Source organism: Amborella trichopoda, chromosome 1 (assembly GCF_054954075.1).
Source record: "Amborella trichopoda isolate Santa Cruz 75 chromosome 1, AtrichopodaSantaCruz75HAP2 v2.0, whole genome shotgun sequence".
Taxonomy (NCBI): Eukaryota; Viridiplantae; Streptophyta; class Magnoliopsida; order Amborellales; family Amborellaceae; genus Amborella; species Amborella trichopoda.
In genome coordinates, this window is record NC_142336.1 from 45565933 (window position 1) to 45590294 (window position 24362).

Consider the following 24362-nt stretch of genomic DNA (forward strand, 5'->3'; position numbering starts at 1 on the left):
AACTCATCATTTAGAAATGTTGTTTTCACATTTTTAATGTATGATTAGATGGTTGACCAAGGCAAGAGCAAACAACACACATATGGTAGCTATCCTTGCAACATAAGCATATGTCAAAACAGTTCGTGCGCTCTCTTTTTTAAAACCTTTGGAAACTAACTTCGTCTTATACTTGTTAATGGAGCCATCAACGTTACCCTCCTTTTGAAAGTCCATTTACATCCACTAGATTTAGAATTGGATGACAAGTCTATCAACTTTTAAGTTTTATTAACAATGATAGAGTTCATCTCATTAGTTGCGGCCTCTCTCCAAAACTAGATGCTAATGCTTTTCTTAGTAAGGAAGGATTTTCCTCTACATTTAAAGTCATGAATATTTTACATTATTTTGTTTAGCCTCCATTAAATGGATATAAGAATTAGGTCCAAAATTATATGATGGATCCCTTTTCCTCTCTTACTTCTCCTCAGTTCTATAATTTCTGCAATCGTTCTTTTCAAGTTTCTTGTTCATCTCTTCTTAGAAGAGATTATATTTCTAGTTCACTCTTATGGATTAAATTCTCGAAGAATTCAACGTCTCTAGATTCAATTATTATATTAAAACTCAATTTTAGAAATTGGTAACCTAACTATTTTGTGGTTACCTCATAAAAGCACATCTAAGGATTCAAGGCCCCAATTTATTTCCTTTAAATCCAACGACCTAACATATACCAAACACCCATTCTTTGAGAGAATTCAAATTTGGCTTTTTATTGAGCCAGAGTTATTTCCACTTTCTTATATAGAATCCGGTTTGATGAAAAATACGTAAAAAGTAAAGCGTCATCAAGGTAAATCAGAATTGATGATCATAGTATTGACCACCTCCACCAATATCATGTTCTTTCTCTCGGCTAAGCCATTTTGTTGAGGCGTATACGAGGCTGTAACATGAATGATGAACCCCTTGTTTTTAAAAAAAATTAAAAAATTCATTTGACAAATAATCCCGCCCCAATCACTCCTCAAAATCTTGATGTTGGTTCTGTTTCAAGTTGATTTTCTACTTCAACTTTATATATTTTGAGTTTCTCAAGTACTCATCTTTATTCCTTAACAAATAAACATGTATACCAAGATAAATAATTGATGAATGTGATGAAATATCTTTTTTCTTCTCTTGGGAGAATATTATTGTGATCACAAATATCACTATCTAGAAGCCATAATAATCAGTATTCCTCTCCACCAAAGGGAAAGGTTTTTTTGTTATTTTGGCTTGTACACATGTTTCACATTTTAAACTAGATATATTACTACATTCAGGAATAATGCGTTATTTAACCACGTCTTTAATAGAAATGAAATTCAAGTGACCTAATCTAACATGCCAAAGAGTAAATACACTCAAAAGATATGAAGAAGGTTTTCTTGTTATTTTGACTTGTACACATGTTTCACATTTTAAATTAGATATATTACTACATTCAAGAATAATACTTAATCTAAACATGGTTTTAATTGAAATGAATTTCAAATGACCTAATCTAGCATTCCAAAGAGTACATACACTCACAAGATACGAAGACAAGTTCTTTATTTCATTACTCAAATCGGGTTTAAACAGTACCCGTTCTAGATAAATACATCTTGGTCAAAATGATCTTATCAGACCCTATGTCCATTTGGAAACTGTGCTTCTTAAGCAAATCTCATGACACTAAGTTCATGCTCATTTCCGGCACATAAAACATATTATTTAAAGTGAGAACTTTACACGAACTAAATTTCAGATCCGTTGTGCCTGGGTAGACACCCCCCCCCAAAAAAAAATAAAAAAATTCAATTTTATTTCTAAATTTTAAAACCCTGAAGCACACTTTCCTAGTACACCATAAGATGTTCTTAACCATAGTCATGTCCAAACCATAATCTAGCCCAGAATATCCCTTATATATTCTATTTTCCTTAAATATCCTATTTTAGGAAATTAAATAATCCCAAATATCCCAATGTCCCATAGATTCCAAAATCAAGGAAATCCATATATTCTTTAATGTTCTTGAGATCTTTTAAATGTCATAATAATCCCATTTTAGAAGCCAAATAATCCTAAATCCCAAGACAGACAGGTTAAAACCTTAGGATCTCCCAGTAAGGAAACCAGATTTTCAAATTAGGCAGCTTCTATAACTTAAGAAGGAGCAATCATGTATCGCGATGATCTAAACACATCCAAATTTGATTAGATCATCACCATTAGATTCAGTGCAACGTTTTGATCAAGACTACCAAGAAATAGGGAAGAGACAGATAACCGCTCTAATATATGACACGGATAAGAGAAAATCCTACACTGCAAGTCGCGGTAGAGGACATATGGCACATCCGAACTGGTTCGGACCACTGTCTTCTTGTTTTGAAGCGTATTTTGCCTAAAGAAGTTATTTTTTCTAGCTATTTCAGTAGTTTTAGACCTGAACAGAAACCCTAACCCTAATTCCTACTCATGAAAACCTGTAGCCCGTAAAACTCCAACTCAAGCCATTGAAACCCTAGTTCCAGAAACCCTGTTCCATCAACTTTAAAGATCAAAATAAGTCATTTTCAAGTCAACAAAAGCCGTAGATGTGAAATTCTTAGGCATCTATCTTTCCCCAGAGCTCATTCATTCAATCAGGTCATTAGTTTCGAAGATCGAGGAGTAAGGAGTTCTCTTTGTCATCTGATTTAGGCACAACTTTGGGTGCCGGGCTTAAGGGCTAAGCTTTCAAGTTCTTTCTTTCTTGTATTTTACTTTTCTTTATAACTTTATTATTTTATTTATTTCTTCATTAGATCTCTTATTTCTATTTTTTTTTGTTATTTTCATTACTTCTCTTAGTTAGTTCTTATTCTCTTTTATCATTTTCTTTATTCTACCATTTTCCTTAGTTTATCATTATTTATATTTATTTGCTTCAGTAGATTTATTCTTCACGTTTTCTTTATTTTTGTTATTTTATTTTATGTGTTTGTTTCAAATTTCACACTATCTAAGCTGACTTAGCCACATATATGTATAGAATAGGTTTTTTAGGCTGATTTCTTTGTAAATTTGAATTTGATGGGACTCAACTCTCTCAACTCTTTTAAATAACTACGTTGCACATGATCTCGGACAAATCAGAATCCCACTAGCCTTGGTTGGTCTCAGATTTGTGTGTAAAGACCAAACATTCTTACTAGGGCTTGACTTCTCAATTGGACTAAGTTCACATCTCCATCAGTTCATGAAAATAGTCTATTTTGTTATAAATATGGATGGTAGTACCTGTGTCTACCCGCCAACTAGAGTTGTTATAAATATGGATGGTAGCACTTATATATACCCACCAACCAAATTTATTTCCAATTTAAATTGATCTCTGTGATCATAGTTATAAATGCATCTTTCTTAGCGGTTAAGTTTGCTTGGTTTTGGGGCTCTAAGGCCATCTTCTAGTGTTGGCACTCTTTAGAGTAGTGTGCTAAGCGGGCAATGTGTATGACCTTGATGGACTCCATGTTTCATCCAAACATTATATGGTATTATTGGGAAACAGTGGGTGAAAAAGGGTAAAATAATGTGAGAGAGAAAACTTTTGTGGTGAACCTAAAACAAGAATCTTTGATTCTAGGTATATAATATCTGCTTTCTCAATAAAATATTTCTCCTTACTGATGTTAATCACTATATTTCTATGTTCTCCAGACAAATTTGTCTTTAGAATATAAAAAAATTATGTATATTATCTCACCAATACAAATACTGCGAGAAGTAGATCACCAAAGTTGTCTCTAATCTAAAGAAAAAAATTTCAGAATAATACTTTTGAATAGTAGAAAACTTCGCACTTAAAAGACGGAAACTTCCTTTTTACATTTACAAAGAGAGAAAATTCCTTTTTACATCCTCTCCATGTGTCTTTCAATGCACAAGTAAGATGAAGAGTTGTAACTCTTCAATCTTTAATCATAACCTTTAAAAATGGTTCATCAGTTGCAATTGACATGCAATTGGATTCCCAACAGTTAAAGGCTTTTTTTTGGGTTCCAAAAACCCACTGTCACAAAAAGTAACGTGCTTCATCCTCCACGATAAAAGCAGGTGAACAATGGTAATTGGCCATATCTCCATTGGTGGCAGCAAGGGCAATAAAGAAACATCTCTTCTTTAAACAGTGAAGCATCGCATTATCAGTACCAAATTACTGCAATTTTCTCTTGCCTTACTATTGACAATGCCCACGGCAGTATAAGGGTGTCAAGCCTCGAGCCCAACATGCTCATAGGTTAAGCGCTAAGGGCTCCTCATGCAGAATGCGCCTAAACCCCTTGAGGTCTTATCCATCCATACTTTCTGTAGAGGCTTTTTTTTTCTCTTCAATATTAAACTACAAGTGAAAAGGATATCTCCGTATTTAAACATGACTCACTACAAGTGAAGAGGATATCTCCGCATTTAAACATGACTCGCTTATCGTTTAATAAATAACTCTGCTTCTCTCTTTATAAATAAGATAAAAAAGAAAAAGAATGAGAATACTCGGGAGCAACCGCCTCCATCAGTGAGTGGCTACCTCCACCAACAACCACTTCCTCTGGTGACCATCTCCACTGGTGGCCATCTTCCACTGACGATCACCTCTATTGATGGCTATAGGGTTTTTTCTCTTTCCTCCTCTCTCCTGCTGTTTTCTTCGATCTCTCTCTCTCCTGCTACCTCTATTGTGCATCGCATCCAACCTCGGCCTCTAAAGTGATTGCTTAAGGGATGGTCTGTTATAACAATGTTGAAATTAGGAGTGTTGTTCGGGTTATAGAGGTTGTTGTGGAGGATGCCTGTGACAACTGGTTATTGAGGCTTAGTTGGGGTTGATTTGCAGTTGGGGGTGTAGGATCCTTTCAAGACCAGGGTTAGGAAGTGTTTGCTATTTGCAGTCGATCATCTTTATTGGAGGATCTACCTATGTATTTCTCTACTTTCTCTTTTACTTATCATACTTATGGAACTTTGCTCCTTTTAAATTAATGAAAGTAATTGTTAACATTTGAAAAAAACAATTAAAAAACAAAAATACACTTTCAAAGTACACTATAATTTTAAAAAGGAAAAAGTTTATATAACGATGCAACCTTATAATGTAGAACTACTGATGCACCTCAAAAATCCATCGGAAAAGGTAGTTTTAATGTTGAAAGACCCTGATAATCTCGACATCAAGATGTATGACCATGAAAAATAAAAAGATTTTAATAAAAAGATTTTAAGTCTCAGAAATAGTGTATTTTACCACATATTATCTACACTGTCCATTTTTAAGATTTTCATATGTTTATAGATCTACTTGATTTTAACCATTTTTAAAATTTAAAATTTTATAATTAGATATTAAAATAGATTTTGAGATAGTCCTAAGAACATTTAACATTAAAAATATATATCATGACAAAATTTGAAGGTGCACCGTACCTCTACAGCTACGATGCATCCGTATGCCAACTGCACCCTTTAAAAAATATTATTTTGAAATAACACCAAATACTTTTCATAGCAAAATATAAGAGCGGTTGCCCCGGATTGGTGCCAGTCTTTTGAATTGGTTTGACATCAAGACGAATATATTCTCAAAAGCGTAAACTTATTTATAGAAAAGAATAGATACAAAATGAGGAGAGAATCACACCATTTAAACAAAGAAGTGGAGAATGGATGGGCTGTAATCAGCTTGGAGGAAAGGGAGGCTCCGAAACCATAAAAACTTTTGAGGGAAATATAAAATTAGAGAGAGAAGGAATATTGGTAGAAAAATCGTAAACCTTTTGGTGGTTCTTTCAGTATTGTAGGTAAAAACAAATTGTTACGAGAGGCATGGTGTACAACTCATATACAGTAATATGACACTTCTATCTATGAAAGTCTTCCGCATCTTAATGCCTTTCTAGCTAAGAAAAGTCATTTACATTATATCTATGAAGAATCCCCCCCCCACTGGTTAGCAAAACAAATAGTACATCATCAATTAACAGGCGAACTTGGTGGCACAACAGGGTGGTTTGCGAGATTTCCACTGTATGAGCTATTTGAAATGTTGTCTTGTGTTCTAGCATCTTCATTAGCTTCTAAATTTCCACTGTCAGATCTATTAGAAATATTGTCATGTGTCCTAGCATCTTCATTAGCTTCTAAATTTCCACTGTCTGATCTATTAGAAGTATTGGCATGTGTCCTAGCATCTTCATTAGCTTCTAAATCGGAGGTGCCCCCTTGAGTCAATTCCATTACCATCACCTTTCCATGTTGTGCATCCAAATGTCGCGCAACCATCAATATATGTTTCCAGAGGTTCCTTTCCCTTGCCCCTTCATCTGTTTTACCCATGAGATATCTATGCATATGAAATGAGAGAAGAATAAATGTGGATATGCCTCCAGTGATGAGGAAAAGGCCCCAAAAGCTTGCGAGACTGAGCCTGTCTTCGTTCTTAATGTTTGTTGATGAAGATGAACATTGGGTCATTGGGAGCCACTTGTTTTCTAACCGCAACATCTCTCCACTCTCTGATATCTCTAGAATCCCTTTCGATATGTCTGCTACCAAAGGAGAACCACGGGGAAACACCTGAAAAATTCAATAAGCGCAACGGGTTTAATGTCATGTAAAAGGTAGCATGATATTATTTTACACCCAAATTGTTTCCTAGATTTTACGCATGCTATCTTAAGGTGTGTATGTGTCGTGTTATGGAATGAACACAAACAACAACCAAGTTAAACACCTCCTAAGATTGAGTGATAGAACATATAGCCTAACATCCATCCTTTGGCTGTGGACGACTGCTTTGATACATAACCATGTAATTATTATGCATCACCAATTATACCATGGTGTTATATAGTATCAATCAAAATGGAAAATTCGAGACAAAGACTAGGTTAAAGAAGCAGGACTTACGAAGCCGAACCCCCCGGTTTTGTAAGTTGGCCCAACCGTGGTGAAGCCCTTGCAATTCTTCTCGGATAGAAGAAGCCTGAGGTATGGGACTTCAAGAAAGGCAGCCATTATGGTCTCATTTGACAAGGTTTGAGAAAATTCGTCTTCCCATTGATATGGTTTTATGTTGTGTTGGTCGAATTGGAGCACCTCTTTCATATAACTGGAGACGAAGGAGTCTCTTTCGCACCCCACCGAGGCTCCACTTCTCAACAATTGTTGTTTGCTTGTGACTGCAGGCTCGAGTTTTTGAACAGTGAGCATGGAGCTGAGGCTGGCAGTGTAGCTCGAGGTTAATATCAACACCACAAACAGCCATACTATCAACACTACCCTTGCGTAATTACTCCTCAGCCTCTCTCCTGTCCAAAGAATAGTTCACAATGGGATTAAAGTTAAACATGATTACAGGTCGGTCTAATAAACGCTTGCATTGATTACTATGGGGATATATACACAGGCATATATAAGATTAGTAGCATAACGATTTCCCTCTGACTTACTGTGTGCAAAGAAGAGGGTGGAGAAGGAAAACCAGAGCAAGGTAGCCATTTGTTTTTTAAAGGGGCCTCTGAAGTCGGGATTAACCTTGTGTTCCAGGAACCATACCGCGATTCCCGTGTATATAAAGATGGCCCCTGTGACCAGCCACATATTTTTTGTGAAGGGTCTCATAAACATCCATGCCTTTTTTGAGTTGTTGGGTTTCAATTTCACCAACATCGATATCCCTGATTCTGCAAATGGTTGCGAGAAATCCACATACTCCGAACGATTCATAAGAATCGTGATGTCTCCCACCGCCGCATCAATGTCCTTCATCATCATAAGACCAAATAACCAAACACAATTTGGATAAAGCTGGGATGATGAAAATTAATCAAGCATATGAAAGAGAAAAACAGTTTGGATAAAGCTGGGATGATGAAAGAAGAAGAGAAATACTTAGTAGTCCCTCACCTTGACGTACACCTGGTCCACTAGTTCGTCGTAGGATCCATTGAAGGGCACAAACTCATAGGGTAAGGCATACGGCAATCTCTTAACAACCTCCTCGAAAACGTCGATTGCGAACCCAATCACCTCTGTCTCGTTCCTACTGCTCGCGTTATAGTGTTTTATCTCAACAAATTGCTTAAACCCCTTTTTTATTGGCACCCCAATCCTCATCTTCTTTCCATCACTAGGCTCCGCCCAGCCCTTTGGAGTAACATACGAGGGACCAGGAAAAGTCACCTGCCCTAAGACATGCATTGAGCTACTGTTGCGCTCTCCATCTCTCCAGAACCCAAGCTCAGGCCTCCAAAACCCCTTCTCTATGTAACTTTTTCCAAACACATTCACAATTTCAACAACCCCTAAACCCTGAACCTCTGTGTTCCTGAACATAATCTCCCCACTTAGCCCTCTTGACTCAGTAGATATAATCTCTGCTAACAATGTTGGCCCCTCTTCAAAAATGGTAAGATTCCAAATAGTCTGTGTCTCATATTTGGGAGATAAGGTAGACCCATGATTTCTTCGAGTTTCTGTGCTCTTCTGCATTGATTGAGCTAGAAGCTTGATTGTATCGTAAGCTCTCAACCCATGGATGCTAGGTTTTCCACACTCTTCCTCTGGATACTCCATCAAGAACCGCCTTTGAAACCGCAAAGAGAAAGCTCTAGTTTCATGAGTTTCAGAGAAGAACGATCGGACTCCAAGAACCCCTTGCATTGAAGAAATTGTAGAAGAATTCATGGATTCGAGGAGAGAGGAGAGAGAATCAGTGACAATCCACACATATCCCTGCTCCATCATCCCCATTTTCTTTGCCTCACGGAAAATGAGACTGCCCAAGGCCATAGAAGCGGTATGGACCACGAAGACTCGCGTTTGACTCGCCTTCAGTCTTTGGAGCTCTTCTTTGATGTCGTTTTCTGGTGACTCGGATAGCGACTTCAATTCCGGAAAGACAGAACGTTGATCGATCTCAGATCCGACGGCTGTGAGTGCTTCAGTTAGTGAGGCGAGTATTACATCGCCCGAGTGCAGGTCGTAGATGAAGTTGACTCGCCTCCAGCCATAGGAGGCGATCATGGCCGCTATGGCCTGCATCTCCAGCAAATAGTTGTTTGACACGTGGAGGACGAAAGGATAGCTTGGTGGGCCCGGTGCGGGAGCGGAGAGGGATACGAGGGGTATTTGTGATCTTGTGGCGAGTTGAGCAACGAAAGCGGCTTCTGGCCACGTGGGCACGGCAACAAGGGCTATGATCTCGTCGGTGAAGAGATCGATGGCTGGAGAAAAGTCCACATTATATGCTGTCAAAGCATCTAGATGCAAATGGTTCATCTAAAAACAAGGGTAACCAACGGTTTAAATGTTTTTTTAATATAATTATTATTTTTAATTTTTTAATTTTAATTTTATTCTCATATTCATGTTCTCCATGTTAAAAATTATGTATTCTCGGATCAAATTAAATTTAAAAAATATATTTAAGCCAAGCCTACATTTCTACAATATACGGGCTGGCCGCACAAAAACCGTGTCCATTTAATAATCACAAAAAAAACTAATGTTGCTTTCACGATCGATTTTAAGATCCCCCTATCCAACTCGAGAGCGACTTTTACCGAGAGTAACAAGTTTTGGGAAATCGGATTGCAATTAATATAAAATATTTTATCGATGCCTCTTATTGACTCTTTTTTGTTAACCCTTAATAGCAATATTTTGACTTCTCAGCGATTTTGTAAGAGGATTTTGGGTTTGTATATATGAAAAAAGTATTTTCACATCAAAGAATTCTCTGTACAATTAGATATTGGAGTTTTTGATACTAATTGATCGTAGCGCAATTTTCACATCAATTCACAGTCAATTAGTATAAAGACTTTCACACGAATCATATAGAAGAGTTCTTTCGTGTAAAAATACTTTCATGAAAATATTTTTCACACTTACTAAAAGTTAAATGATATTTTTCAAATCTGGGTTTTTTTCCTTGCTAACAAAACTTAAAATTTTCTAAACACGTTTTTTTAAATTGAAATTCAAACAGGACATGTATTTTTATAAATTGGAATATGAAAGCTAAAATACATATTATTTTGGAGCAACTGCAATGGCAGCATGGTGACCTTGAGAACACTGAGGTTCCATAATTCTTTTTTACGACTTGGTACGGGTTGGTTCTTATAGGTGAATCAGGGAGAAACAAAAGACATGGCAATGCAATGGGCAATCCCATCAACTCCTCTGAGGTGTATCATGAGACATGACAATGCAATCCCATTTTGGACGGGTGAATTTATTAGAGTAATTTATGCATATGTCCTCCTAAAATAACGTTATTTAAAAAAATATTAAAATTTTTATGTTATTATGTATCTACACAAGTTGTTCACAATTTTAAAAAATGATGATATTGCCCCTATTTCGGGTTTTGAGATTCCGAAGTTTAAAATTTATAGACATCCAACCAGTGACACCCGCAAAGAGGCCTGTGAAAACTTTCGAATTTGAAAATATGATTTATTTTGGTTGAGTAAATACTGCAGAACTTGAAATTGTACAAATTTTAAAAATTCTAAAATATTTGTCCGGCTAAAATACTTCAGATTTTCGAGTTCTGAAGTATTTGCTAAACTAAAATACTTGGGGGTTGCAAATTTCAAAGTACACTTTGGCCTCCTTGCAGACTTTAGATTCTCAAAGTTCGAAGTAGAGGCAAAACTGTCATTTTTTTTTAATTTGGTATATAAATATGGTGACGCAAAAATATACATATTGTTTAAATAACAGGACTTTAGTAGGATATAGGTGTAAATTACTCAATTTATTGTTTTGCTTGGATAAAAAACCAAAGAACTTCCTGCTAAGAAAAAAATTACTTTCTTTTTCCTCTTTTTTTTTTCCAATAAAATTTCTTTTTCCTTTTTTTAAGCTACTCTAATGGTGTGTCCAACTTGATTTGACATAAATGAAGTGGTTGGCACCAACCTTGAGAACCGGCTTGAAGAGGATCTCCATGACTGTCCCTCATTTGCACAAGCAATTGGACTGATGAAGACTTTGACCTCTGCAAATCTTCTACTGCCATTTCCATGGCAGTTTTCATCTCCTTTCCAACTCTTGAGCCCAAATCCAAGATGACCCCAATACTCCCACCTCTTCCTGTGTCTGGCTTTTGGTTTTGAGCCATGACGAACCCAAAAAGATGAGGAATAAGAAGAAGGGAACAAACGAAAAGAAGGGACACAAATGGCATGGTTTGAACCATTGTGGCTAGGGCAAGCCATAAAGTTTGGTTTTTGAGGGAAGGCAAATGCAGCTTTATATGCTTTAGCAATTATTGAGCCGTGTGGACTAGTTCAACCACATTTTCATGAAGTATTTGTTGTTTATTGTCATTGATATTGATTGAGGTTTCTTTAAAGCCTAGGCCTTATTAAAACAAAATAAACCCTCCTCAAATCCTTGTCTGGAGAGCACTTTCGGCAATAGAAATCTCCATGATAGATCTAAAATCATTTCCCAACATCGACAATGAAATTCGAAACTCAAAAAATGGTATAGATCTTGCATATCTATAAGCACTTATTTTTAAGGTGAATGGACGATCCAGATAATTTGTTATAATATGCATTATTTTTAGACCTTGTAATCCTATTTTTTTTCACAACCATAATGTTCAAGCAAGATGATTGATGTAAAATTTTATAATGCTTGAATTGCAAGTTTTGGTGAGTTTTGAGGAGAGGCTTTACTTGTTTTGATAGAACTGCAGCCCTATAAAACTATTTTCCTTTTTTTTTTTTAAAAAAAAGCAATCTATGTATATTGTGGTTGATGTTAAGTCCCAATATTAAATAAGGGAAAACCAAAAAAATTCGTCCATTTGACCGAGGGATTTTCCGTCTTGACTTTGAAGGGTCTACTTGACCAAATTTGAGGAGGTTCTTTGATCATGAAGGTATTTTTGCTGTTAGACTACGTCGCCTTTACGTGAACATCACTCCGTTGCTTTTTATTCTTTTCTATTATTTTTTCTTAAGAAGAAAAAATATCACTCCATTCACAAAAAAGCACGATGGATAGTTCTACCAAGAGGGAGGAGAGAGTAAAAGTGAGTTATGAAGAAAGAGAGAGAGGAAAGTCAAAGTGGGTTAGGAATAGAACTTTTTTCTTTTGGGGTGCGGTTTGTCTAGAGCCGAGGCTCTAAACAATCAAAGTAAAACGCACCTTCTAAGTGTCAAAAAATGTGGTTTCAATAAATCTTTGTGATAGTATTAAAATATATTTTTATTTTTAATTATAAAATTTAAAGCTTTAAAATTAGTGCAGATCGAACGTATCTAAGAAAATTTAAAAATCTTGAAAATTGATGGTCAAAAAATGCCTTATAAGACGTACTATTTTCAAAACTTGAATTCCATTTTTTTCTCATATTTATGCATCTTGATGTCCAGATGATAAGTTTGAGAATATTTAGGCATCAAAACAACCTCTTCGAATAAAATTGTTTACGTGGGCTCTATATAAACGTTTTCCTTTTCTTAAAAAGGTAAAATATACCATTAGCACAATAGTTTATATATTGTACTTCTGTGGGAGCAATATTGTGCATCTACTCCCTCACTAAAAAGACATACTTTGGGAGGATTTTTCTTTTTTAGTCTGAACTTCATGGAAGAATCACTAAATGATTATTTTCAAAAGAAAAAATTTGGATTTTGAGTTTTGTGTCTGGCGCTTCAAAATTGGACACTCTCTATTCATTTTTGAGACATTATTTGTTTTCTAGTACAAAGAGAGTTCAATTTAATAATTTTTTTATTGAGATTAGTCTATGGATTTAAGAGGTTACATCCCCAAATTTTAGGGCTCCTAAAATTATTCCTATATTGGTATCTATTTGGGGGAGTAAACGCATAGTATGCTCCATGAGAACATAAATCTTTTGGCTTAGCACAATAGTTTGTTATAGAGATATAAAAGAGGTAAGTGATCTCAGCAATTCACATGGAGTTAATAGAAGAATCAAGAAGAAAAAATAAATAAAAAAAGCATGGCAAACTGAATCTTCATGTTGCTTTGCACCTGTTTAATGAGCATTGTGCCTTATATAAACCACACCCAATGGAGGATTGTGTGAAATAATAGGTCCACTGGTGCATGTGTGATTTCAACAACTCTTAGGATTGATGTTGCGAGCCAGAGAGAACCACATCAAGATATATGGGAAGGCTTTTAAAAGGCTCTTCCAGGTACTACAAGGAATGAGAGGATTGCCTAACTTATAGTATTGAAAGAATACCAAGTATATCTGAGAACACTCTATATTGATGTGTTAATTGAACATACAAACCATATATATCTGTATAGCAATAGTTGACAAGAATAAAAAGATATTATGACTATTTTTATTATCCCCATGCTTCCCATAAATACAAGACATTACACTTACCCCGTTGTCCATAATATACATTTTCCATAACAGCCATATCCATAATATATGCTTTCCATAACAACTGCCTCTCAAACTCAAGATACGAACAGTTAGAGCTTGAATAATAAGCAATAAAAAGGAGCAGCTGGATGGGACTTTGTTTGAATATTTTCCATTTGATCGTCAGAAAAATGAGAGGTAGATTAAGAGTGCCTAAAGAAATTGATGGCAAACAAAGGCACAGTCAGTTTTAATATGTTTTATTCATTGATGGAATATGTCATTATGAGCAATCAGAATTGCACTTTTGTTATCACAAAAAGCACGGTAGAACCCGAATGAACAATGCCAATATCTTCAAGAAGGAGTTGCAGTATGTGGAAGAGCCCGGTATTCAACTTCAGCACTTGAGCGAGCAAACACCTTGTGTTTCTTATTTTTCCATGAGATAAATAACTCATCCATGTAAACAAAAAAATCCAATATTGAATCTGTATCCAAATAAACCCAAAATTCAGGAGTGGAGATAGAAGACAAGGTCTAACTGTCACGACCCCTACCGTACTTATCGGAGGGTAATATAGTGCCTCTGGTCGCGGTCTTGCACTCTGTTGCCTTCTGGTAAGTACGGTAGGGGTCAGGGGGTAGGGTCGTAACACAAACCCTAAAATAGAGTACCTTAAACATAAGATAAGATTCAAAGCACAATATCATAGTGAAGAAAATGGGGAGCAAATATGAATTGACACACGTATGGATGGTATGATTAATATCAATGTGAGAAATGTTTAAATAAATAAGACCTCCAACAATAGGCCGGTATGTGTAGGATCGGATGGATGTTCTCCTGCTATAAAGTGTGATATTCATCAAGTAAAGTGTCAACAATATTGTTGTCTATTAAAGCAACTTAAGTTAGGATATATTGGTTAATGTATTATTTGTTTGGACGATTTTTGTACTTTGAGAATTAAATTATAGTATATAAGAGGTGTGTGAGCCTTGAGAGTGCCAATTCCACATGATTTTTAGAAATTGAAATAGAGTAAAGCTTAGGCTCTTGAAACCCTAGTTTAGGGTGTGGAGAAGAAATCCTAGGTTTCTTTGAATTGTGTTTGTGTGTAGCTTTGTTTCTTGCTGCCCTCAAGTTTTCTTGCATCAAAATGTCTATTCATAATCAATGCCATACTCTTAAATAAATTATTTTGCGCCTAACTGAGATCCATCTGATGTAGTCCTTGTTTTGCAGATCTACCTGTAGCCAATTACAAACATTCTAGGAGATAGAACAAGATCCTCTGTATGAATTTGTATGAGGCGTTTAGTTTATTTATATCTTGCTGCCAGTTTGGATCACATACAAACTTATTTATAGGACTCGGGCTCACGAAGAAAGAGCAGTGGTCAAGAACCAGTCGAAGTCTCCAAAATGTTGAGGTGTAGAACATACTCATTCAAGCTAGCAACATTCAATGAGGGTGAGTTGTGGATCGCAGTAATGAGATGCAGAATGAAGATGGCACATCATGTACCCACTAGAACCTTAAGATCCTTCAAGGGGAAGGAAGGAGGAACTTGGGGCTAGCAAAATCAATTGAGGTTTGACAAGAAGAATCATCCTCAATGGAATCAGTGAGAGATCAAATAAAGAGACTTGGCGCAAAATACAGAGCTCATGTGAACTGGGATCATAACATCAAAAGCCTTTTTGCAGAAGACCATAACTACAAATCACAATAATGGTAGATTTCTTGGAACCTTATCTCATTCACATTAGAGAAAAAAATATGCCGAGCCAAAGAACACGAAGGTGAGGATAATCTGGATAAATAATATGCATTAGGTAAATAAAATGATTTAAAGGGGAACGGACAATGAGTTGGGTTCGAGCCGGGTGCACAATTTAAAAGTTTTTCACCAAAGCACCAACTAGCCTATTTACAATGCCCTCATACATACATTTTTCAGCAACAATACAAATGAAGGTGCGCGTTATGATCAAGGGCATGTCAACATGGCAAATTAAGGAGGGGATGAGAGTCTAGTCAATTAACTCCATTGGTCATTACCCCACCGAGCATGGTCATTAAACATAGCGAGCATTACAAAGCTATAGCATTTACATTACCACCTCTCACATGGCCTATTGCTATTACATGATCCCGTTTTTAGGACAGCTATACGATTATAACTGACAGTTACAGCCAATTCACATGCTTAGCATAGGCTTATGGTCCATCACACCTCTTGTACCAAGAGTTGGACAGGTCCTTTTAAGCCATGCTAATCATGGATCGAACATCATGGTCTTGGTGGTCCACCAAGTCCCATTGTCAAGCCTAGCTATTAAACCTTCTTTACTCATGGACCCCTGCTTTTGCATTGACTGACTCTGATCTCATGTGGATCCCTCCACAAAGGCCTTGCTGGCACAAGGATGGGATGTACATTGAGACAGAAAGCACCCGTCATGAACAAAGACTTCTCAAGACATTTTCTAAAGCCAAAAAATTTATTCCCTCGGTAAACCCCAGCTAGATCTAGTTTTAGAACCCAATTTTTGGGGGATATAACCTCATCAACCCATAGATTGAACTCAATAAAATTTTTTCCTAATTTTATCATATGTACACTTGAAAAAAATGTTTCAAGATTGGGAAAGGACCATCCAATGTTTAGATTGTGAGATCCAAGTGTTGTGAAAACTCTAATTTCAAAATTTGTTTAAAGAATAATCATCAAGTAATTCTTCAGTGGTTCTCAAAATTTCAAATTGAAAAAAAGACACCCTAAATAGGAAGGGAATAGAAGTAAACTATGCTCCCCAGACATGCTCTTAACTAAATGTCCCAAATCAGCCCAAGTCCGTACAAGACTTGCCCTTCATTTCCAATTTTTTCCATCCCCAAAAGGAGGTTCATGTGTCTCACTTAGTCCACAGGCAAGACATTAAGAAACACGTGAGATGCTTACATTTTCATCGAGCAACTCGTGTAGTACTCAAATAACAACTCTCAAACATTTGATAGGCATCACTAAGGTAGCCCGATGGTACCAGAAACAGGATGTCTTGAGTCGGTTTAGTAAGGTTTTTGTTGGCCTGCTTTTGCTATCATGAGTCCCTTGATACAAAAATAATGAGTTATTGACTGAATCAGTAGTGCCAACAGATCTTTTTCCTTTGAGCCCTTAAAATTGCTATTTTTATTTGCTAGGAAGCCCAGATGTGACACTCAGCTTCAAGGTGCACAGGTAGGGTAGGTTGAACTATGGGGCCAACCAGACAGAAATTGATAAATGCGCACCACCATACCATTTTGAAATAATTATTTCCCTCTCAATTTCAGAAGATTCTTTATATCCTGTTAACTGACTCTGAATCATGTTCAAACGTACAACGACAATGGATGATTTGTAATCAGCATTACAATCTCATAGATGTTCACAGCTAACTTGGAACTAGTGTCCATAAGATTAGCTTAGAATGTCTACTTAACATTCTCTGTAACCACCGCCACGATCCGCTGCCTCCATTGTCTCTTCATTTCAAAGCAAACCGAAATAAAAAGGTAAAAACAGAAATAACCAAAGCAATCATGCCTATCAAAAAAATGTCAGCTCAAATTAACTCTCTCTCTCTCTCTCTCTCTCTCTCTCTCTCTCTCTCTATATATATATATATATATATATATATATATATATATATAACGGTATTAGGCCATGAAGCAGGCCAGCAAATACAGGCCTACTGGGTAAATGCAAGTGTACAATACAGTCCTATGAAAGGGTGGGAGATGCTAAATGTAGCCCCTTCCTCGACCTCTACCACCATACCACCTTCCCCTGCCAGCGCTACCAACACCTCGGCCACCGCCATGAGTTAAGCCAGACAATGCCCTGTTCATAAGCTGATTCTGCACTCGCCCATCACCACGCCCTTTCTTGTTTGGATTCCCACCCGCACCTGGAGAACCATTAATGGCTGTGGCTGCTGTTCTTTTGCCCCTGCAGAAATTTGTTGGCTGATAAGAGTGTTGATATATGACAGACAAAAAGACCCTGAGAAAGAGAGAGGGAGAGTGTACCCAGATGCGGGAGCAGTGGTTGTTTTTATAGCTTCTTTCCATGAAAGGTTGATTTTCTTATCTCCGATGAAAGCTGGAACTTTGGAGTGCAAAGGCTGCATGCAGGAAATGGAAGTGGAATTTCATTAGTGACTGTTTGTGCCATGGACTAAAACAAGGGCAAGAAAAGCATAGCCCAATGAAAAATGCTCTCACCTGTGCCATTGCCAAAATATTATTGCAGGTTCTTAACTCTGTTGTAGTTTTCTGTTTCTTCAATTTCTGCACAGTAGATGAGGGACGAAGGACAAATACATGAGAAACAATCCAAAAAATTAAATGGAGAATAGAGTACACTAATAAATCCCATGCTCCACTCACAACAGCAGCTTTCGCATCTTCGGTCTTGGCAGCAGCCATGGCTTTGTTGTGTTCAGCCATCCCTTGGGTTGATTTCTTCATAGTAGCCTTAACTTGCTCTTCAAGATAATTCAATCTGTAGTCTCACCCATATACAGAGAATATATAGAAATTACTATCAATGCTGCAGTCATAGTACATCAAACTGTGCAGGAGAAAAAATATCAATCAACATTGCTACTAGATAAGAAGAGATTGTAAGGAAGATGGGTTTCTTCTATGGCTTAGTTTCCGCTTCTAGGGGTCAGAACAAATATCATGTAATCTTTTAATCCAATAGCAAGACTGGGCTACAGTGCACCAAACAACAAGAAAAACAAAAGAGTCCTGACCCCTTTTAGTGAATAATGCAAAATGCCACCTTTTAGTGGCCTTTTGCATGATAAGGTGATGTGGTTTCAGCATCGGCAAACATGGAGAGCTCACTGCCAGCACAAAATAATGCAAAATTGCCAGTAATCTGAAATGCTTTACCAGATGAGACGGTATTTTGAATCTAGAAAAGTATTTTTCTGGAGTCGTTAAGAAGTAGCTTCGTTATAAAATTAAGCAAGCCAGCAAACTTAAGGGACAAAATTAATTAAGTTCCCAGGGAAGATAACAAAAGCTTATAAAGCATTGACATAAAATGCCTGTTTGCATCAGTCGATTGCCTGGAGATGCCATGGCTGGAGAATATTTTAATTACAGATTACACCAATGTTTAAAAAAGCGCTAACCCGATCCAGAATTGGGCGATCAGGATCGGGTATCGGTGACACCGTTCCAGATCTGCTAATAAAACGGGACCCGGACGATTTGTATGGAAATCAAATTGATGATGTCACGACTCTAATTTATGACATCATGATGCAGACACATCACCGATTCCTATCAAAAAAGGGTTTCTGATCACACGTGAGCTACTTAACGCGTGCTGCACATTAATCACGCACGAGCTCATCAATGCAGCATCCTCCACGCATCAAGCTCACGCAAACTAATCTAGTAACCTTCATTTTATACTAGCTTAACCTTCCCAATATTTTCGATGTGGGACTACTTTTTGTTCCTTTCATTGAGTGGGCCAGTCATTTGGCTTAGCTTATTAAATTAGCGTGCATCTTGAGCGTCATTTGATAAACCTTAGTGTGCATCTTAAATGAGCATCATATAACTTTAGCGCGACATTGAAGCCTTAGCATGCCACCATATTAAATGAGTTTGTCATTTAATTTATGAACCTTAGTGTGTCATATTAATGAGTGTGAATTAATTTATAAATCTTAGCATGTCATGTTTCCAAATTAGTGTGTCATACTAAATGAGCCTCATCAACACATTTTTTTAATTAAATGAATTAATTAACATGCCAAATTAAAAAACTGCCATATAAAAGTTTTTGTTGTTTATTAGTAAAATGGTTTTTTCGGTAGGTTTTATTTATTTATTTATTTATATATATATATATATATATATATATATATATATATATATATATATATATATATATTTATATTTGTAGCTACCATGCATGTTGCCTTTAGGCATTTTATTTTATTTTTTGAATTTTGATATCTTTATTTTTCATTTTTTGGGTAATTTTTTTTTTTAATTTTTTTAATATCATAACATTAAATTTTATTGGTGGTTTTATTTTTATTTTTAATCATATGATACGGAAGCATTTTATTTTAATCACATTTATTATAATATTATAATTAATAATTATACATTGATAACCAAATCTTGTATTTTATTTATTAATTGATTACATTATAAATTATGTAATGTACTATTTTTCTTATAGTTGTAAATAAGATTTTTTAAGTTAGATGATATTATAAAACATTTTAGATTTGATCTTATTTCTATAATAAAATCATTATAATATATAAATCAACAATTTCAATTTCATTATATAATATTCTAGTTAGTTAGGTTGTGATAATTTTGGATGAATAAAGCGAATTAATAAATATTTATACTTTGATGTGATTCTAATTTCACCTTATATGGAAAATTATTATTTTTAATCCTATAATATAGAAGTTGTTTTTAATTTTTTTAAATTATTTTGATGCAATATTATAATATTATATTATAATTAATAATTATACATACATCCAGATAGGAAAATAATGTCTTGATATTCACTTATTTTTATAAAGTAATGGAAGTACATAATGCACCACTCCAAATTTCTTTTAGAAACTAGGAACACTATGTTTAGAGATTTATAATGATTTTTTGAAAAAAAATTGGAAAAAAAAATTGCCAATTCTTCAAACTGATCTGCCGATTCACCGATTTGGGTCACCAATCGGCTTTTTTAAACACTGGATTACACTATGGTCCATCAAAGACAAGAAAGGCATAGCCACATATGCGAAGTCCACTGATTTAGTCCTCGCTTAACTAGGCAGATATACCTTCAAATATAGGAGGATGACTACAAATCTAGTCGTGTTTGTTTGTACGCATTTTTGACGCATCCATTCCCCATGCAAATAATAGAGGAGATGGTTGCAGCTGTGGCTCTTGGACATCAAGTATGTCTGAAAAGCCATGGAAGCACAAGCATAATAAAGCCCATATTTTGAGGAGTCCATGTATGATATCATCTCGGCCCTAGAAAGAGCACCAGAGTGGGCCCCAATACCCCAAGGATATCCCCAAATTTCAGTCCAATCGGACGTGGCAATGACATCAAATGAGGAAAGTAAGGTCAAGGAGTACAGTACTCCACAGGTGTAGGGATGAACAATTCAGTAAAACTCCTAGAAATTGTTCTCAGATGGCCTTAGGAATGTCAATATGAGTTCAGAAGGCTAAAAAACCCCTAACCCCGGAATTTTAAGCCAAATGGGCCGGGCCTTTCTAGGCCCTATTTTCAAAAGTGAGTTGTTCCTATATTATTAAGGATTTCACAGCTTGAACCAGTTTTCAAATATAGTAAAATCCTGCAACACTTCCTAAAAAATGGACAAATTTTGTGCCCTTCGAGCTGAAATTTGGATATGTCGTGCTCCTCGATGAACATGGTCTTTTGGTTTAGGCCTCACACATGATCGTTAACCGGATCGGAAGAAATCTTAGAGAGAAGTCCGTAAGTTTTAGAGTTCATGCAAAAAACAGCTTGCATTGTCTCTTTGCATACTTTCAATCATACTCAACATCCAACCATCAAATCAAGCTCGAATTTAGTATACTTCAATCATGACTCGATTATCTTCGATTTGACATAAAAAAGTCACGATCGGGATTGAGATCGATGCCCATCCAATGCTTGAAAGTGGGTACAACTTCAGATGTAGCACAAATTTGGTTTTTTAACGACTTGCCAGAATCATAACTTGGTCGATCAGAGGTCTTTTCGCACGATTCTTGATGCAAAATGATTGTGTTGGGTTCCCCTTCGATTTACCACCAAAAGACCTGCAATAAACTTGGCATATTTGGAGTAATCGATCGAAAAACACAAATAAAGGTTTGCATGAAAACCATGAAACTCAAAACCATCAAGAACTTCATCAAATGCTTATGGTTTCTTGCAAATCATATATCAAAATGATCGTAGCAAGACGATCTACGTTTTTCCTATGATAGATCGTCCATCTCGGAGCTGGAGAAGCCAAAACCAAGGGCTTATACCATGTGGATGGGAAGAGGCCCTTTGTGAGGGACCTAATTGGCAATTTTGGACATTATGCATGTCCTTTTTGGTCAATTTTCTATTTATACGAATTTTGGTTGTATTTTTTATAATTTTTTTTACTCATTTCTCTAGGGTTTTGAGTATCCACCCTTATTCAAAAGGGAGCTCTATATAATCCCCACTACCCCCACTACCCATGCAACTAAGAGGGCTCTCTTTGCATTGTGATTAATGAAATTCTAACACCTTTGAGAAAGGAGCGAGAAATTTTTTTTCCAAAAGAGTTCTTACCCCTAGATTTAACCTTAGGTTAGTCACCTTAGTTAGTTTAACCTAACCCCAACCCACCTTGGTTATGTCTCTACACTTAACCAATGCCTAAACCCTAACCAAACCACATTCCCTTATCCTAATCATACCCCCATACCCCATCCTACTCCACACTCTCCATCCTAACCTACACCATACCCTATACCTAACCATACACCACACCTTAGTCCACACCCACCATACTCCCTAGTCAACCCCATACCATAGTCCCAAGTCAATGTCCACCATACTCCATACACCACACTTTACCCTACTCCCTACCATGCAACATAGTCTACTGCCTATACTCACGCAACCCACTTAGCCTAGGCTAGCCTTTAAGGAGGCTCTTTCAAAACGGTGCCTGGATGGGCTTAGACCTGTGGACCCCAACTACGGATTCCTCCGGGGTGCTTCAGATAACTGCCGAGCAGCTTTCTCATGTCGTCAAACCCCCCCCCCTCCCCCATGGGAGGCACAACAAGAATTCTGTTGGATTCAGGTCGACTCTCTCCATACCCACTTACCTACTCCTAAACCGAGCCGATCCATCACCTAGCTTTAGGCATCTTAGCCCATCCAACCCACTTTAACCCACACGTCCCCCTCGCCTCAGCCTATTTGCCACATTTAACCCAAACTGAACCGACCCAAACCACACCCTATCCGAACCAAGCCAACCCGAACCAAACCGTGACAAGCACATAGACCGACACAGTGAGAAGTGTGAGGGAGTGGAATCAAACCACGTCTGCCGACAGATGTCAGAGGGCATTCCATGGCAATTCTAAGCCGGGATCTAAGAGATCATCCGGACGCGTCCGAATCCCACTCAACTCATCCGGACGCACCGCACTGCACACCTTGTCCACGCACACACCGCAGGAACCAGGGTCACACATGCACACACGCATGTGAGAAGCAGGGCAGACGACAGTGGGGCCGGCCGACCAGTTTTTACCAAGCATTAACTGAGAAACATGAACTTTGCATAATTTACTTCAAGAAAATATCTCGAGAACTAAAAGAAGAAAAATAAAATGAAACATTTTCCATGAAGATAAATATATCTAGCAAAAATTTTTGGATAATGCAAATAACCAGCATTTTCGAGGGGCCCATGGCCTAGGATTGTCTATAAATCATCTAGAGGAGTAAATTGAGTTCCAAGTGTCTTAGAACGAAACAACCAATTTTCTGAGCAGAGAAGGGGGAGCGTACAAATATGAAATGCCTAGGGAATATGAGTTGGCAGAGGCATGCCCCCAAGCCTCCAATAGGAGATCTTAGCAACTTAAAGGCTAAGGGTGGCAAAGGGCCCAGCCTGGGCTGAGCCAGGCCAGGCCAAAAACAAATGAAGAAAATAAAATAAAAAGAAGAAAAAAAGAGGGCTGCGCCAGACTGAACCGGGCCATAATTGGCCCTAGCTCGGCCCTCAGGCCATAGTTTGTGGGCCATGTCCTACTTCTTTAGGATCGGGCAGATCAGGCAGCCGGGCTGGCCCATTGTCACCCTATTAAAGGCCCCAACAGTATTTATTAAAAAAAAAAAATATTTCTGACTCTCTGTTTGCCTTTTCTTTCACCATTTGGCAACGATTTCAGACATTTAACGAGATATAGAAGCCACATATCAGCCCGCAAAAGAATGCACGACAAGCCTGATGCATCTCCTTACTGAAGCCTATTATTACATGTCTGAGCCATCCATTTTCAACAGACAGGATTCAAGGGCTCGTAAGGTCCAGCTAGAACAATAAAGTAGGCATGAATTCTACAGGATGATTCCCCTTCATGATGAAACACAAAAGGGTTTTTCCCTTTATAGCATGTTTAAAAGGCAGTATCCACTTATGAAAAAATAATGAACGATTATGGATTCATAGCATTTCTTACCTCTCAATGAAGTCCTTGTGGTTTTCTGAAAAATCTTCCCCAAGTCTATCAGATGGCTGCCCCGTAACTATCTTGTATCCACAAAGACTGTTTGTTGAATTTGGTGTCTGCATTAAATACATCACTCGGTAATGGTCAAGTGTAATTGGGTGCAGCAAAGAAACAACAAAGTGCAGTGAAAGGAACCAGAACATTAATGGAAAACCTTGTGGGCCAAATGGTGGAAGGTGTATAGCAAGCACTCAACATAAGCCAAGTTTGTCTCTTCAGCAGATTTTCTGCGAGGCATATATATCTAGACAAAATATCATGTTCAACTCTCAGTATAGAAATAATAAAGATTAGCAGCAAGCAAAAGTACCCATCTATCTAAATGAGCTCAAGACCTTATATGAGAAACACAAATACCTTAAGCAAATTAAGAACAGATGGGAGAAGATTGCGTGAGTCCTGTGGCGTTGTATAGGGTGAGCTTTCGGAGAGGTTCTTCAGCAGATCATATTGTCGTTCTTTAGGAAGCTGAATGATGAAAGGCAACAAACAAGTTCATCACCAATGAAAGTCAGAAAATTCATTCCCAACTCACTTTTCATAATTTA

General features: G+C 37.0%; 2 protein-coding genes across 4 annotated transcripts in view; both read right to left on the reverse strand.

Annotated features, from left to right (window-relative positions):
• Window positions 1-5808: 5808 nt before the first annotated feature.
• On the reverse strand, window positions 5809-11368 carry LOC18442234 (glutamate receptor 2.7). 2 transcript variants are annotated; one of them, XM_006852457.4, is made up of 5 exons: window positions 10990-11368; window positions 7963-9281; window positions 7506-7818; window positions 6964-7364; window positions 5809-6630 (listed from the first exon to the last, which is right to left on the reverse strand). In XM_006852457.4, the coding sequence occupies exons 1-5, from the start codon at window positions 11267-11269 to the stop codon at window positions 6028-6030; spliced, it is 2916 nt and encodes a 971-aa protein (XP_006852519.2). In that variant the 5' UTR covers window positions 11270-11368; the 3' UTR covers window positions 5809-6027. The 2 variants fall into 2 exon arrangements, with proteins under 2 accessions (XP_006852519.2, XP_011626277.1); XM_011627975.3 differs by having other exon boundaries at window positions 7506-7863; window positions 10990-11310.
• A 5385-nt stretch (window positions 11369-16753) lies between these two features.
• The window catches only part of LOC18442235 (Apoptosis inhibitory protein 5 (API5)), a 31372-nt gene continuing 23763 nt past the window's right edge, over window positions 16754-24362 (reverse strand). The window contains exons 10-16 of one of the 2 annotated variants that reach the window (XM_006852458.4): window positions 24172-24282; window positions 23969-24058; window positions 23764-23870; window positions 17884-17998; window positions 17719-17784; window positions 17524-17618; window positions 16754-17443 (exon numbers count right to left, since the gene is read on the reverse strand). In XM_006852458.4, coding sequence (XP_006852520.1) covers window positions 17236-17443; window positions 17524-17618; window positions 17719-17784; window positions 17884-17998; window positions 23764-23870; window positions 23969-24058; window positions 24172-24282 — 792 coding nt within the window. In that variant the 3' untranslated portion in view covers window positions 16754-17235. Of the gene's footprint in view, window positions 17444-17523; window positions 17619-17718; window positions 17785-17883; window positions 17999-20999; window positions 21340-23763; window positions 23871-23968; window positions 24059-24171; window positions 24283-24362 lie in introns of those variants that run through there. The other variant, XM_088867870.1, reaches the window with a different exon arrangement.

Coding starts and splice junctions, on each gene's coding strand:
- LOC18442234 (XM_011627975.3), bottom strand. CDS start 11,269: ATGGTTCAAACCATGCCATTTGTGTCCCTTCTTTTCGTTTGTTCCCTT. Junction 7,365..7,505: donor CACCCTCTTCTTTGCACACA/GTAAGTCAGAGG, acceptor TTCTTTGGACAG/GAGAGAGGCTGAGGAGTAAT. Junction 6,631..6,963: donor AAACCGGGGGGTTCGGCTTC/GTAAGTCCTGCT, acceptor TGAATTTTTCAG/GTGTTTCCCCGTGGTTCTCC.